This window comes from Phyllopteryx taeniolatus, chromosome 14 (genome assembly GCF_024500385.1).
Source record: "Phyllopteryx taeniolatus isolate TA_2022b chromosome 14, UOR_Ptae_1.2, whole genome shotgun sequence".
Classification (NCBI taxonomy): Eukaryota; Metazoa; Chordata; class Actinopteri; order Syngnathiformes; family Syngnathidae; genus Phyllopteryx; species Phyllopteryx taeniolatus.
Window position 1 is genome coordinate 11,906,734 of NC_084515.1, and position 16,685 is coordinate 11,923,418.

Below are 16,685 nucleotides of genomic sequence, written 5' to 3' on the forward strand. Positions count from 1 at the left end.
GTGCCCTGCGATTGACTGGCGACCAGTTCAGGGTGTACCCAGCCTCTCGCCCAAAGATAGCTGCGATAGGCAGGCGCTCCAGCCCACCAGTGACCCTGGTGAAGATAAGCGGTGCAGAAAATGGATGGCTGGACTGCAGAGGTGTTTTTGTTCTTTTAATTCTCCAATAAATTAATCGAATAATTCTTCGAATTAATCTTTTAATGAAAATTTGAATAAACGACCACATTATTTTATTCTACTTTTGTAAGTTGGGTAATTTTAAATAAATTGTGAATTATTATTATATTAGTTTTTAAATTACACAATTAAAATTTTGTAGGAATTAAAGAAATTGATATTTCCCCCCCAAATAAGCGACACTCAAACAGTGAATTTTTAACATTTCCCTAATATGTCCACTAAAAAACAAAACAGCAGACTTCCTGTGTCTTTTCGGTCATGGGTTCTTTTTTTGTGAGATTACTCATGTTAGACATTGCTATTGCATTTCCTGAACTACCTTCATGGGGATGTTTTATGTCAAGTTATCAAACTTTAGTTTACGTGCTTGAAATGTGGTAAGAATCAAACAAAACCTTTTGGATGAGTACGTCTTTAAAGAAAGCCTGGAAATGGCCAAAATGGCCCGTCATTACAAAAAGGCAGATTTCTTGTATGTTTTCAGGTATGAGACTTTTTTGGTTCGTATACTCATGATAGACATTCCTGCCAAATTTGGTAGCATTTGGACACTCTAAGACTAGTCCATCTTCGAATTAGTCCCAGAAATAGCCAAAATGGTCCTCAAAGGCCCGCTACAAAGCAAAATGGCTGACTTTCTGTATCTTTTCAAGCATGACTTTTTTGTTGTTCAACTCGTGATAGACATTGCTATTAAATTTAATGTTGCTAAGTGAAACTGGCTGATGAATGACATGAGTAACCCTTTGTCTTCTAGATATGGACTATGCCAAAGGTTACGCCAAACTGGCCGAGTCGGCCAAGTCGCTGGTGACGCAGCAGGTCGTTTATCGATTTCATTATTTTAAAATCCAATCACTTTCTTGATGAATGATTATAATGAATACATAAATAAATGAAAAAAATACTACTACTAATGTTTTTGGAATGGATGGATGAACGTGTTCGGCTCCGTACAGGACTACATGCCCTTTAGCGACATCTACAATTCCACCTTCAAGAACGATGTTGAATGCAACCATCTACTCATGCAATCCGCCATGGCCCTGCAGACAAATAAATTCATGCAGGTACAACAACACTAAAATACTTTGTGTCTTTACAGTCACAGATTCTATGTTTTAAGAGCACAGTACGTGTTTTCTTGTGTTGTAGCATTCATTGCCCACTTTTGGATTGTCATGATTATGAGCTGCCTTCTGTGCACTATATGTTGCCTGTGTTTTTGAATTATGTAATTATATTGTGAGTAGCAATTATGGCGTTGTACTGTATTATTTGGACAGCCACTTATTCACAATTTAGATTGATAGGTAGATAAATATACCTTATAAATCTTGTGGGGATAATTGAATTAAATTAAATAACTTCAAAGTCAACCTCAGTAGTCAATGATATTGAAAAAATGAAAAAAAATATTGATGATAAAAACAATGACTGATGATAAAAAAATTGTATGCAATTATTATTATTATTATTATTATTATAAAAGTAGCATAAATATCAATACTGATACTAATATTTTCAATACAATGAATAAGCTCTTCAAATTTTCTCGAGGAGCAATGCATAATGGGGAAAACTAAAATATATGTAATTATAGTATATATAAATATAACATCTTTAAAATAAGAAATAAAATTACAAAAATACTGTTCAGCATTCTCACATACTGGTAAAAAGAAACGATGATGCCTTATAATTATAATACCTAAAATAATTGATAAATAATAGATCAATACAATAAAAAAACAAATCAAAAGAAATATTAGAAATTGAGAGAGTGAAATGTGATGCTACATATTTATAATAAATGCATTTATTGCATAGTATTACATAATATAAAAGCAATGTAAAATGTATTTAATTCAGATATTTAAAACAAATAATTGGATTGCATTTTGCATCTTTAGTCAATATGTATAATATTTCTAACATACATTTTTATACATTTAAAGAAATACATTTTCATTGCATTTTTAGAAAATTATTATACAAATCAGAAAAATGCAATAATTTTTTTTAAATCAATAAAAATGTGAAATTACTTTATTGAATAAAAATGTCATTTTAAAAATGTATATATATTTTTTGTTTTTTTTAAAGGCCAAAAGATTAAACTTGATAAGAACATTTTTAATTGTTGCCCTTCTACCCCTTTTTCAGCCTCTCCTTGCCCGTAAGAATGAACTGGACAAGCTGAGGAAAGACCTCAAAGAGCAGTGGCAGAGGGAGCTGAAGAAAATGGTAAAGAACACATTGACATGTACTGTACACTGATAGAGAAAATTTATTTATTAAGTGAAAAAATACAAGAAGTAGTAGTTTTACATAGTGTGTTCATTGTCTATTCCAGCACGAGGCGGACACAGGATTGCGAAAGGCTCGGACGCTGAAAGCCCAGAGGCGAGAAGAGTACCAGAAGGCCCGCTCGTCCACCAGCCGCTCCCTGGAGGAGCAGCCCAACGCTGGCAACAAGCAGCTTGAGAGGAAGAGGAGGCTGGAAGAGGAAGCCCTGCAGAAGGTAAACTAAATGGGGGTCACCGCGGCCATCTTTGCTCCTTTTCATAGCGTTCTTAATTGTGGTATTTTGTTGTTGCGTTAGGCTGAGGAGGCCCAGGACCAGTACCAGAGCAGCATGGCTGATGCGGGCATCAGAAGAATGGACCTGGCCAACGTCAAACGCACCATCCTCACCCAGATCAGAGAGACCATCTTCCAGTGCGACCTCACGCTCAAGGCGGTGGGTCACGTTTTGTTACTATTATTTTTCTTCTCCTTTTAATTTAATTTCCAATTCTTTTTTTTTTTATCATTTGGATTTTTCATTTTTTTAAACTATATTTCATTTTATTTTGTTTTTGTTGTGTTTTATTTCTTTTTTTACTTCTATTTCTATTTGTTATAAATAGTATTTTATTTTATTTTGTTTCATTTTTTTATTTTATGGTATTCATTTCATTAAAATTTATTTTTCAGTAATTGTTTTCATTAATTAATTTTTAATTTCATTCTGTTTTACTTTTTCAATTAATTATATTTCATTTTTTTATTATTTTTTTTCCCTGAATTTTATTTGTATTTTATTTAGTTTACTTTTAGTTGTATTTAATTTTATTTAGTTTGAGTTGTTTTTCATTTTAATTTTTACTTTTATGTCAATTTTTGATTGCTTTAAATTTTATCCATCCATCCATCCATTTTCTGAGCCGCTTCTCCTCACTCGGGTCGCGGGCATGCTGGAGCCTATCCCAGCTGTCATCGGGCAGGAGGCGGGTCTGGTTGCCAGCCAATCGCAGGGCACATAGAAACAAACAACCATTCGCACTCACATTTACACCTACGGGCAATTTAGAGTCTCCAATTCATGCATGGTTTTGGGATGTGGGAGGAAACCGGAGTGCCCGGAGAAAACCCACGCAGGCACGGGGAGAACATGCAAATTCCACACGGGCGAGGCCGGGGATTGAACCCCGGTCCTCAGAACTGTGAGGCTGACGCTCTAACCAGTCGGTCACCGTGCCGCCTGTTTTAAATTTTATTTTGTTTTATTTTGTTTCATTTTGATTTTATTTCATCTTATATTTTTCATTTTAGTTTATTTTTCATCTGGTTTTTGGTCATAATTTTGATGTTTTGATGTCATGTAACTACTTTATTTTATTACATAAATGTTTTCTATTTCATTTGATCTCATTTTTTAGAATTTCATTTGATAACCTCGTCCTGCCTACAGGTGACAGTTAACTGGTTCCAGATGCAGCACGTGCAGATGGCGTCGCTTCCCGCCCATCACCAGGCGCTGAGCGACAGCGCCAAGCTGTACGAGCCTGGCGAGTGCTACTCGGAGTTTGTGCGCCGCCTTCCCCGACATTTGCCCAGGGAGCGCGTGCACTCCGACTCGGTCTCCTCTGACGGCGCCAGGTATGGAACCCAAACTACCGCAGTCATATGCGCTGTTGTTATCCAAAACAGCGGCCATTGCAAAAGCATTCCTTGCGCTGTACTTAAGACGATCTTACGTTTTTAGCACCGACTCATGTTTCGTAATTGTCATTTAACAATACTTTCACAAACAGTGGCGTCCACCATCTGCAGTTGAGGAATTTAACGCCCTCCTTGCCACTACTTGTGGCAACACTGTACTCATAATTAACTTTGATTAGGGCTGTGCACGAATCGGTGGTGACTTGAATTGCGGGCATGGAAAAGCGATAGTCAGAATTTTCAACTCAAATCAGAACAAATCTTACAATATCATACTACTTTATTCTGACTGTTACTTTATTCTGCAATGCCGCGTTTCCTTCAAAAAATACAAAATATTTCACGATTTTTAGGCTGTGTTTATGGCCGACGCTATTTTGACTTACTGCACATTATATATTACGGTAATTCAAATAATAAAAGTACAAATTGGATTCTATTTAATATTAAATAATTATAGCATAAACTATAGACTTATGACACGTACCGTTATCACTAAACAGCATTTTCCGCATGATAGAGCATTGGCAAATATTCCAACCCATACGTACCCTGTTATGAATGAATGAATTTCAGCATGATAACAGATGTGGTAAAGTACAAAATTGGGGTCAATGAAAGCTGGTGCATACCCGAGTTACTGTTATATGACACATTGAAGCACTTTTGAGACCTTTTCAAGCTTTTTTCAGCATCAAAATTGACACAATTGTGCAAATAAAAGCACATTTTGGTGTGTATGTCGTAAGTGTAAGTGGGGTTGTTCTTTCAGAGGCGCTAACAATGAGTCCGTGGAAGGAGAAAAGAGAGAATGTGAATGTGTTGGCCTTCCTCTCAGGAAATATCTGTGGCGCAGGCTTGAATGCAGGCGGGCAGATTGCGAGTGTGAGAATTGGCCTCTCGTGTTTCTGTCCAAACATGTTACTTCACACACACACACACACACACACAAAACACACTACCCGTAGGGAAAAAATGTCAGGGTTCACACACAGGTGCCTGAAATACATGAACATGCTTTGGTTTTTAAAAAGGGCTGACAGAAATGTTTTTACGCACACATAAATCTGTATTTGGGGTTCGGGATTAAAGAAATAGATTAATTTGATCACCAAATTGCTGTTACAACCCACAAATCGATTTTTTTATATCAGTATAAAAGGACGATTAATCACTTTGTCTGTTTATTATTGTAAATGTACTAAATGTAGTTTTTGGGTGATTTTTGTGTTTTAAAATTGTCTCATGCATATATATATTTACATTTACAAGAAGAAAAATTTCGGACAATTTTTTTTCTCTCTTTTATTGTAAGTGTGTCTTCAGATTTTGTTTTACAATCAAAAACAAATATAAATAAAATATTTACAGTGCATAGAATACAAAAAGGGACTTGTGTCACTTTTTACAAATAAATAAAACTCACCAACAAGCACATTTTAAAATATAATATTATTATTATTATTATAGGAAAAGAAAGGCAAAACTCAGAAGATTTGGAGATTTTAAAGATGAAAAAATCTTGTTTTAAATGTATATTTTAAGTGTAGTATTTTTAACAGAAAAAAAAATTAAGATACTAAATTTGTCATGTATTATTTTCTTATGATCAAAAAATAACATCCATCCATCCATCCATTTTCAACACCGCTTATCCTGGTTAGGGTCACGGGACGCTGGAGCCTATCCCAGCTGACCTCGGGCGAAAGGCGGACTACACCCTGAACTGGTCGGCAATCAGTCGCAGGGCACGCAAAAAATAACAATGAGATGAAAATCTACAATATATTAAAATATTGTTTTGTTTTTAAACTCATAAAATATGGAGATGCCTGCTTTTTGTTTTGACCACCTATTTCCCCAATTTATGTTTATCACAGATTTTTATTGTATTTATTTAACTTTGGATGAAATAAAACACCTTAACATCGGGAGCTGCCGCTTTTTATTGCACATGCTTGGAAAAACAATCCATCTCCAAAGAGCTTTAAAGTGTTTAGATTTGAGGCTGGAGGTTTACGAAGCCTAAAAATTCCACCTATACTTCCTGCGTCCACTTTCAGTCATAATTTGGCTTTGATTTTCGCTGTAAAATCCAGGAGATGAAAGCGACAGCAAACCTCACGTGTCGTTATATGTCGAGTTTATGCTCCTCTGTTATGTGTGGGGAAACCCTCATCAAAGGCAGCATTGCCATTAAAAGTTCCCTCTGATGTTCAAACAGAATGGGGGGGAAAAAAAAGGAACGACTTCTGACTTGTATTAACTTCTACTGTTGTTTTCCGGGCGACACGACGGCCCAATGTTTAGTACGTCCGCCACTGCTGAGGTTTCGTGAATTCGAATCTCGTTCCTGCCTTCCTGGAGAAAGGATGGATGTCATGTTTCTTCCCTCCTGCAGGTTCGTGTTCGCCAAGCGTTCTGTGGGCAGCACCCACTCGTCCCACGGCAACCTGTCTCAAGCCTCGCTCACGTCCTGCGACGTCCTCAGTGGCGACGAGGTGGACAGCCCGCTGCACCGCCGGTCCGGGATCGCCGCGGGCCGTTCCAACAGTAGCACCGACCTCCCAGGTGGATGTCCGCAAAATGGCGGAGGAACAGCGTCGGTTTCCCGGCGTCACGCCACCGCCGGGACTAACGGTGCTCCTTTTCCCCGCAGGGCTGAGGGGCCAGGCCCCGCCGACCCGAGCCTGGACCTCTGGCAGTCCGGGGAGCCAGGGAGGGATGTGCAGTGATTCCGAGAGTGCGGGGGGCAGCAGCGAGTCCAGGTCCATGGACTCACCGTCTGCCAGTCCAGGTATGAAGGGATGAAGGGAGAAGGGGGTCAATAAAGCAGAACTGTGCTACGGCGCCTAGTTAAATTACACTTCTGGTCTGAAAATGTATTATCATTTACTAGAAAAATGTAAATCTGTTCATCTATCTACTAAATGCCAGCACCATATAATGTTCTAAATGTTTCAACGCAGGCGACTTCAAGCGCCGTCTGCCCAGAACTCCCTCCACTGGCACCATGTCTTCTGCTGACGACCTGGATGAGCGAGAACCCCTGTCGCCTTTGGACAATGGTATGACCCACGTCAACACTATCCCACACGTGTCGCATATATGTCGTATACAATGTTGAGAAGACAAAGCCTCCATTTTTTTCTCACATGATTTCCACACTGATCACATCTACAACTATTGTGGAAAAATGGTCATCTTTAGATAAAAAGATACATTTGGAGAGCCATTGTGCGTTTGGACACTAGGGGACTGTTAGCTTGAAAAAAAGTACCCCGGAACTTAAAAAGACAACCACGAAGGTCAACGAAAAGTACCTGGAACTTTAGCTGGGAATACAGTTGTAGTTCCTCGAAGTTTTATTTATCTGTACTTGTACTAACAAAAATGTTGCAATCAGAACTGTTCCAAAAGTTCCCCGTTCAGGGTACAGTTCCTGCGGTCGAAATACATGTCCCAAGAACTAAAACTAGGTATGAATGCAGCTGTAAATCCTGGAAATATCAGGTTCCTCTCATCAAATAAGCCACAGACTCCACCAGTGAAGGTTTCTGGGGCTCTCGGTAGTGCAGCACCGCCCTCCACCCCTAGCAGGGTTTTTTGGCCTCCGACGAATGACTGGGGAATTAAATTTAGACACCAGTTCCAAATGTGCATCCAAAAGTTCCTAGTTGCAGGGTGGAAATGTGCTATAAGTGGCACAGAGTTAGCCTCCCCTCTCAGGAACCTTGACAAATGACTCACTCCCCGCTCGCATCACATTCTTGGTATTCTTTTGTCACTCAATCTGAGTCAAGTTCTTTCTTTGTACTTCCTGTGTTGGTCATCTTTCAAAAATTCTGTTGAGCAGTTACACGTTTACCACACATTCATTTTTGGGTTCCATAGAGTTCAAATATATGTAATATCTTACATTTGATCAAAAGTTGCACAATTCTCGTTTACCGCGTGGGCAACCCCTGGGTTAATTGACCAATACAGTAAACAAAGGTCTCTGCTGGTCCAGACGGTGTAAATACAAATTTGTATTCCGAAAAAATAAAAACCTTTTTTGCAATTTTTGCTTTTTTAAATTTTTTATTTTTTGGGTGGGGGGAGGGGGGGGGGGGGGGGAGGGGGGGGGAATTTCTTTTTAAAACTTTATCTTGAAAAAAAATTAATGTAAAGTTCATTGTTGTCTTTTCCTCTGTAAAAATATAACTTTAGCTTGAAAATATGACCATCTTGAAAAAAATGATTGCCAATAATAATGCATTTTATTATCCTCTGGAAAAATATACTTTTTATTCAGAAAAAAAGTTGAGAATAATGACTACACATACATACAGTATATATGGACTTTTTACGTAAAAACAATAACCAAAAACAAGCTTTTTTCTTGAAAAATATGACTTCTTCATAGCAGAGAATTAAATACAGGACATACTGTGTACACCAAGTCTTTGTTTTTCTTCTTCTTCTTCTGATTGTCCTGCTATTTTTGGCCTCACTTTACTTCCTCTATCTGGCTCTCACGTTACATTATCAACATGAATGTTCTTCTCCCTTCTCTTTAGGTCTGGCGGAGATAGTGACGGAGACGGCCAGCTCACCGGGGCCCTTCCGGAACGCTCAAATGTCCAAAGCGGCGCAGACGCACAAGCTGAGGAAGCTCCGCGCGCCGTCCAAGTGCCGCGAGTGCGACAGCCTGGTGGTCTTCCACGGTGCCGAGTGCGAGGAGGTAACGTACGACAGTGCACTCCCTGTTGTTAATGACGTCGCTTTGTCTCAGCCCTTTTTTCCCCTTTCCTCCAGTGCTCTCTGGCCTGCCACAAGAAGTGTCTGGAAACGCTGGCCATCCAGTGCGGCCACAAGAAGCTGCAAGGCAGGCTGCAGCTCTTCGGCATCAACTTCACGCAGGCTTCCAAAAACAGCGCCGACGGCATCCCCTTCATCATCAAGAAGTGCACCTCCGAGATCGAGAGCCGCGCCCTCAACATTAAGGTGAGCCGTAAGGATATCTCGGGCCCGTAAATAATACGGTGGACCCGACGTACGCGTTTACATCGCTCGGCCACTTATTATTATTTTTTCGTCTTGTGTTGCGAGGACAGATTTAAGTAACAAGCACTAGATAGTTGGATTTACACGATCAGGACTTTTGGGGCCGATTACCGATCATTAAAAAAAAACGATAACCGATCCGATCACAAGATGGAGCAATGTGTCTATTTAAATGACCTGTTCATTTACTGTATATACTTGTGTACTTAATTGCTCAAAACATTATATTTACAATAAATAATGTATCTTTGTGAGGCATAGTGACAGACAGAACAAATGAATGGTCTTGTATTATATGGCAGGAAGTAAATACTTAATGTATCGACTTTTTGTGACATTTTTGTTTGTTGGTGTTCCGTGAGATTTTTCAATTGTAAAATATATTCCTTGGCTCCATAAAGGTTGGAAATCACTGCTCTAGTCAGATCGTGTATTCTAATCAATCAGGTCAAACAAACATTACATGACAGAAATAATGGGTGCTTACTTGCTGTAATTAAATTTACTTTATTTTTAATTAAATTACTTCACCCACACCGAAATTCTTTATCCTCTGTGAAAAACAACTACCGGTAATATTACTGTAGCTTACAGAGTCACTTTGTTATGAAACTCTTCTTTGTGCATGTCTATTATACTGTCCCATGGTGGCCAAGGCGCGCACACCGGAAGAAGTACAATGTGAATGAGCACTCAAATATGAAATCATAATAAACAAATGACTATTCAATTATGTTGTTACTGTGTGTTTTTATGAAGTACAATTACGAGTGTGCGGTCATTGAACGACTTAAACTCGTAAGTCAAGGCACCACTGTCATTCCACAAACAGACGTTTAACTTATTATTATTATTTTTTGCGTGTCTTTGGTAGGGAATTTACCGCGTGAACGGCGCCAAGTCGCGCGTGGAGAAGCTGTGCCAGGCCTTCGAAAACGGCAAAGACCTGGTGGAACTGTCGGAGCTGTCGCCACACGACATCAGCAATGTGCTAAAGCTCTACCTGAGACAGGTGAGGAAACCGCAATGAACGGCGTTACAAGTAGTACATAATGTTTCCCCAGCGGCTGGGAGAGGCAGCTCCTTTAGCGTGGATCAACTGGAATACAAATATGTATCTTGAAAAACAATGTTTTGTCATTATATTTTTTTTCCTGCAAAAAATATACCCTTTTCTATCTTGAAAAAGTATATCGTTAAATATTTTGGGGTTAAAAATTAAAATTTTTATCGAGAAAAAACCTTTCAGCTTGAAAATTTCTTGTAACTATTTTTCTAGAAAAAAAAAAATCTCTTAAAAAATTCTTTCTTATAGTATCATGATTTCCTTTCTTTGGAAAAAGTAAAATATAACTGTTTAAAAAATATATTTTATATTTAAAAAAACAACTTTAAAAAGAGACTTTTCCGACTTCAACTTTCTATTGTCAAAAAAATAATGTTTAAACATTTGCATTCTGACTTTATCCTAAAAAGAATTCCTTATTTATTTCCGCAAAAATCTTCATTCATACGCCACTTTAACTTTTCCTCGCAATATTCTGACTCCCCGCTCCGATTACTTTCATTCTCCTCTGTCGTTTATCAGCATGTATAGTTCTGACTGCTGCGATTGGCTGGCGAACTGTTCAGGGTGTACACCGCCTCTCGCCCAAAGATAGCTGGGATAGGTTCCAGCACGCCCGCGGCCCTAGTGAGGATAAGCGGTACAGAAAATGGACGGATGTAGGAATGTTTCCGACAGATGGGTTCAACGCAACACGGTTTTTGCAATTTCCCTGAGGCGTATTATGCTGTGTGCGCAGTTACCGGAGCCGCTGATCCTGTACCGCTACTACAACGACTTCATCGGCCTGGCCAAAGAGTACCAGCGGGTGGTGGTGGAGGAGGCCGACACCCTGCAGAGCAGTGCCAAGGCGGGCCAGGAAGGCGAGACCAAGAAATCCGGCGGGCCCAGCGTGCACATCAACGGCGTGGTCCTGCGGATCAGGGACCTGCTACGCCAGCTTCCCGTTGCTAACTACCGCACGCTGCATTTCCTCGTGGCGCACCTGAACAGGTACGCTGTCCTCAAATGAAAAATTAAGCGAAAAGCTGACATTGTTTCTCGTAATATTACTACTTCTTCAAAAAGAAAACAAATCTGATTTCATTCTCGTAATAGTATGACTTTTTTTCTTTAAAAAACACTACACAAAAAAACACACTACAGCACTTTATTCTTGGGATACTGCGACTTTTCTTGAAAAAAAATAAAAATCTAAAAAAGGAATTCCCAAAAATATGGAATCAGATGTTATTCTTGTAATATAATTACTAGAAAAACTGATACTGAAACTTCTGAAAAATATATCATTTTTTCTCCAAAAATATTTGTTGTTGTAATATGACCTTTTTTCTTGAAAAAATAAATATTTGTACCTTGAAAAACAATCTGAAAAAAAATCATATTTTTGTGATATTACAGTTGATTTCAGATTCAGTCATATTCCAACTTTTTCCTTAAAAAGAATCCAATTTTATTGTTATAATTTATACGACTTTTTATCTTCAAAATAAACCTGATTTTGTAATATTACATTATCCTTAAAGTAAACTGACGCTTTCTTTTTAAAGTGTTACCACTTTCTTTTTGAAAAGGTTTAGTATTTTTCTCATTATATTACTATTGCTACTTTTTTTTAGATTATTTTATTGTCATATTGTGACAAAATTAGATTTTCTTGTTTTTATTTTATTTATTGAAATTTTATTTCAATTTTTTTCCCATAAAAATAATATTTTATTTTTGTAATATGACATGTTGCTCTAAAGCAACAGGACTTTTTTCTTATGATATCACGACTTTTTCTCAAAACAACATTTTCTTGTAATCTTGCTATTTTTATTCTGGAAAAGAAAACCCTACAACTTTTATCATAATTCTTTTTTTTTTCTTCTGCAGAGTGGCGGAGCAGGCGGAGGAGAACAAGATGACGGCGAGCAACCTGGGCATCATCTTCGGCCCCACGCTGGTGAAGCCGCGGCAGGCGGACGCCGAGGTGTCCCTGTCCTCCTTGGTGGACTACCCGTACCAGGCCCTCATGGTGGAGCTACTGGTGCGACACTTCGCGGTGGTCTTTGACGCCTCGCCGTCGGGCGGTTCGGACGCCGCCGCCTCCGGCCAGACGTCGCCCCGCCTCACACACCAGGAGAAGCTGCAGCGCCTCAACAGACACTCTGCCTCCCTGACGGACATCAAAGAGGTGAATAACACACCTATTCATCATAACTAATAGTATTGATCAGTAATACATTATGATTCATATCGTTAGCCTCATAGCTTAGTTGCCAAAGTCATTTTTAAACGTTGCCTAAACACGAGAAAAAGCGCACAAAAACACAATTTTAAGCAAGCACATGGGTATTTTTTATTGATATTGTGACAGAAAGTTAAAAATGAGTAAAGCAAGTATGCTATTTGGCTCACGATATGAATATAATTAAATTACTAATATTAAACAATTTTTTGCATGATCATCAAATAAGTTGTACAGTATTAAATATTAAAATAAAAAATATTCAATAATTTATTGTACATACAAACATTTCATTAATTAATAATAATAATAATTAAGGTAATAAGTCAAACATTTCATTAAAGTAAATATAAATGAAAATAAATAATATAGTGTAATTACATTATTACACTATTATTAGTATTCAAACATTTCCGTAAATAAAAGTGCTCAAAAAATTATAATAAAATACAAAAACAAATTGGTTTAACCACTTCATCAAATTTTGCAGAGTATCAACTGTTAGCATGTTAGCATTATATACATTTTCCTTAAAAATACTGCCTGACTAAAGGTCAAATACCGTGAATAAAATCTTTATCAACAGTACGGTAGTGCTTTCAATAATAAGGTTGCTATCCTGCTCTATGTTAGCATTTAATGAAATCTTATTAGAGTTAGTACCCAACAACAGGTGTTCGCATTTCCCCGATTATCAGTACAAATAGTAATGAACTACAATGCAGTGTAAAATCAGAAATGCTTTATTAATGATAGTGGCATACAACTGATAGCATTTGATCAATTCATTAAAAATGATATTGAAATGAAAAATGATTCTGATAACAATCATTACCCGACAACAGGTGTTCTCATTTAATCAATTCTCATTAGAAATAGTACCCAACTACTGTATAAGGCACAGTGAAAAATCCCTGTGGCGCTAACCGAGTGCTTTATTACAGTTAGTAACTGTTAGCATGTTATCATTTGATCATTTTTCATTAAAAATAGTATCTGACTATCGGGAAAATAGGTAAAATCCTTCCCCCTTTGCCTAAGTTGACTGTCATGCTATATGCTAAGTTCCAGTATAAGTTAAGTGTTCCAACTGTTAGCATGTTAGCATTTTATCAATTGAGTTGAGGTTCAGTTTCTCACAGATTGCCTTTTTTCCCCTCGGTGCAGAGTGCCAAAGCGTACAAGAGGTTCTCCTCCGTGATCCCATCCTCTCACATCCTGGACGAGGTCCAGGAGGTCCAGCCGGGAACCGACCGGACGGACTCCTCGGACGGCATCAATGGCGTCGGCGAGGGATCGAGCCTCCAGAGATCCAGCCTCACGTCAGGCCACGCCCCCTCCGCCGGCTCCACGTCGTCGTCCTCCTCCTCCCTGGTGTCGAAGGTCCAGCTCCGACCCCATCGCACCCGACTGGCGTCCCGTCCCATCAGCATGCCTCTGGAGCGCCTCCCGACACCGGCGGAGCGTGCCGACCCGGCGGCGGAACCCATTGCGGAGACGCCGGAAGCGGAGCGGGCGGCGGTCCCCGCCGGCTCTTCGCGGGTCAGCGCTTACTACATTACGCCCTTCATCGACACCCAGGCCATGCAGCGGCGGACGTGGGACAGGAAGTATAAACATTACGACGTCACGCCCAGGACCGCCATGATCGTGGCCAAGCTGCCCGCCAACAGCGCCGCTGCCGCAGCCGCCGCTCCGGGCGCCATCCCGGCCTCCGTCGGCACCGTCGGCACTGTGTTTCCCAACAGCCCCTACGCCGTGTCCGTCAAACCCGCCTGGACGTTCAAGCGGGACGAGTCGTCGTCGAACTCACCATTGACGCTCAGACCCCCGAGGACTCTTCAGCCCCCGCCAGGGACCTTCTACAAGCCTCCCATTAGCAGGGCTAGGACGCTCCCCGACTGGACCACCACTACCACTACCGCTACTACCCCTACTACGTCTCCCAGCCTCCCGCCGAAACGCCTCCAGACCCAGGACTCCACGGACAGCGCCATCGACCCCGGGGCGGCTTCCCTGTCGCCCCCACAGTCGCCGCCCCCCAGCAGCCCCGACGACCTCAGCCCCGGCGAGACGAAGGCCGTCTACCATAGACTGCGACCTCGGCGTCTCCAGGAGCTGGAGCACAGAGAGGCCCACTTTGTCTGACAAGTTTGGTTTTCGTACCAAACAAGATGACACTTTTGTACAATACCACACCGTCAAAGTGTTCTAAGTGCTAATATATTCTTAAGTCTTAACATTCAGAAAACCACTGGAACAAGAGAGAGCCTATCAGTTTTCCTTTCTTTGTCCTGAAGTTGGCTTTTGCTGCCATCCCACAGTGCACTTAATGCAGCTTTTATACTCTTCAGATTTTTCAGCTAAATATATATTTTTTTACCCCTTTAAATGTTTTTGCATTGTTTTCTACCAAGGAGGATTAGGGCCACACAGACAAGAAAAAATGATTTAAAAAAAAAAAAAAAAAAAGTGCACTACAGTATTTCTTCATTAAGCTTTATTTTTTTACAAGAAATCCTATCGTATTTTTCAGGCAAAAAAGGAGATTTTGGGAGATAAAAAAAAGTATAATTTTGTTTGAAAGGTGTATTTTCTACTAGAAAAAAATCATGTTATTTTTCATTGAGGAAAAAAAGTTGCATTTTTTCAGAAATTAGTCAGAAGTATTTTTCAGGAGAGAAAAGTAAATTTTTTGAAAAGGAAAGGGTAAAAAAAATTATAAAATGGGTATTTTGTGAACAAATGTCATATTTTGTCAAGAAAACATTTATTTGTGTTTTTTTCTGCAGGAAAAGTTGTATTTTCCTTCGAAATTAAGAGAAAAACTTTGCTTTCGAGAAAATGTCATATTTTTGGGGGAGAAAATAGTATTTTTCCAGTAGGAAAATATATATGTTGGAGAGAAAAAAAGATTACTTTTTTGTTAAGGTGTATTTTCCCAAAGAAATGTCATTTTGTCAAAAGAAAAAATATTTTTTAATTACTTATTATTTTTTGAGGATTTCTTTTTTTTTTGTCTTCAGGAAAAAAAGTATTTTCGTCAAAACAAATTATATTTTCAGAGGAAAAAAAATCCTTGAAGGGAAATATCTTTTGAGAGAAAGAAAGGGTTAGGTATATAGGGTTAGTTATGGTATTTTTTCATATCATATTTATTCAAGGGGGTAAAAAGTTTGTTTTTCAAAGTGAAAAGTAATTTTTTCAGGAAAAGAAAATCATTTCTTTGGGGCTAAAAGCAATATTTGTGATCAAGGGGAAAAAAGGCCACATTTTTAAGTCACATTTTTAAAGAAGAAAATAGCACATTTTTAGTAAACAAGTCATTGAGGAAAAACCTTTTTTTGAAGGAAAACTACAACTTTTCAAGAAAATGTTCTTTTCCAGCACTTTTTAAGAACATGTTTTCAAATAAGTTGTATTTTTTTTTAAAAGATCTATATTTTGACTTTTTTTTCCAATCAAAGATGGCCTAATATTTTGAGAACAGCATTGTGATTTCATCAGGAAAAGTGTTTTTTTCACAAATTAGTATGAGATTTTTAATCAGAATGTGTCAATGAGAATGACTTGCATGATTGTTTTGAAAGGAGTATTCGGTGGTAATTGGATGCCAGGTAAGGAGAGAATGCTTAATCGATGCAATGAAGTGTGGGCAGAACTTCACTTGTTCAAATAGGACTTTTCATCTTGAAGAAACTTAATCATCCTAAAATTATTTTGAATGGGACTTTTTTTCTCAAAGTACAACTTTATTCTTACAATATTGCAACTTATTTTTTTTTTACTTTACTTTTTTCAGGAAAAAACAACGTTTTAAAGGAAAAAATCAACTTTTTTTCTGTAGAAAAAAATACGACTTTTTATCTTAAAAATTATCCAAGTTTACATTTTTTAACATTACGACTTTTAAAAATGACTTTTTATCCTGAAAAATGTATTCTCTTAAAATTCCAACTTGTTTTTTTTTTTCTCTCTTTTCTGTGTGACCCTCTATTACTACTTGGTAGTATTCTTCTGATTGGTACCTCTTGTTGTCAATATGTAAAGCATATTTATCTTATTGTTTTACGATCCTTCATACTGCATGTTTGTTGCGTCTCATTGTGGTGACCTCACAGACGTGCGGCAGTTGTCGCCGCAGATTAAAAAAGTTGTTTAACCGCA

At 38.6% G+C, this 16,685-nt stretch overlaps 1 protein-coding gene across 3 annotated transcripts in view; it reads left to right on the forward strand.

The window, feature by feature from the left end:
* Positions 1-16,685, forward strand: part of LOC133488979 (rho GTPase-activating protein 29-like) — a 45,156-nt gene extending 28,471 nt beyond the window's left edge. For all 3 annotated transcript variants that reach the window (XM_061797561.1, XM_061797563.1, XM_061797564.1), the window contains 15 exons: positions 941-1,005; positions 1,143-1,253; positions 2,350-2,430; positions 2,540-2,707; positions 2,789-2,926; positions 3,920-4,107; positions 6,572-6,741; positions 6,830-6,967; positions 7,140-7,238; positions 8,733-8,896; positions 8,971-9,159; positions 10,094-10,231; positions 11,025-11,278; positions 12,164-12,464; positions 13,686-16,685. In XM_061797561.1, coding sequence (XP_061653545.1) covers positions 941-1,005; positions 1,143-1,253; positions 2,350-2,430; positions 2,540-2,707; positions 2,789-2,926; positions 3,920-4,107; positions 6,572-6,741; positions 6,830-6,967; positions 7,140-7,238; positions 8,733-8,896; positions 8,971-9,159; positions 10,094-10,231; positions 11,025-11,278; positions 12,164-12,464; positions 13,686-14,666 — 3,185 coding nt within the window. In that variant the 3' untranslated portion in view covers positions 14,667-16,685. The remainder of the gene's footprint in view (positions 1-940; positions 1,006-1,142; positions 1,254-2,349; positions 2,431-2,539; positions 2,708-2,788; positions 2,927-3,919; positions 4,108-6,571; positions 6,742-6,829; positions 6,968-7,139; positions 7,239-8,732; positions 8,897-8,970; positions 9,160-10,093; positions 10,232-11,024; positions 11,279-12,163; positions 12,465-13,685) is intronic.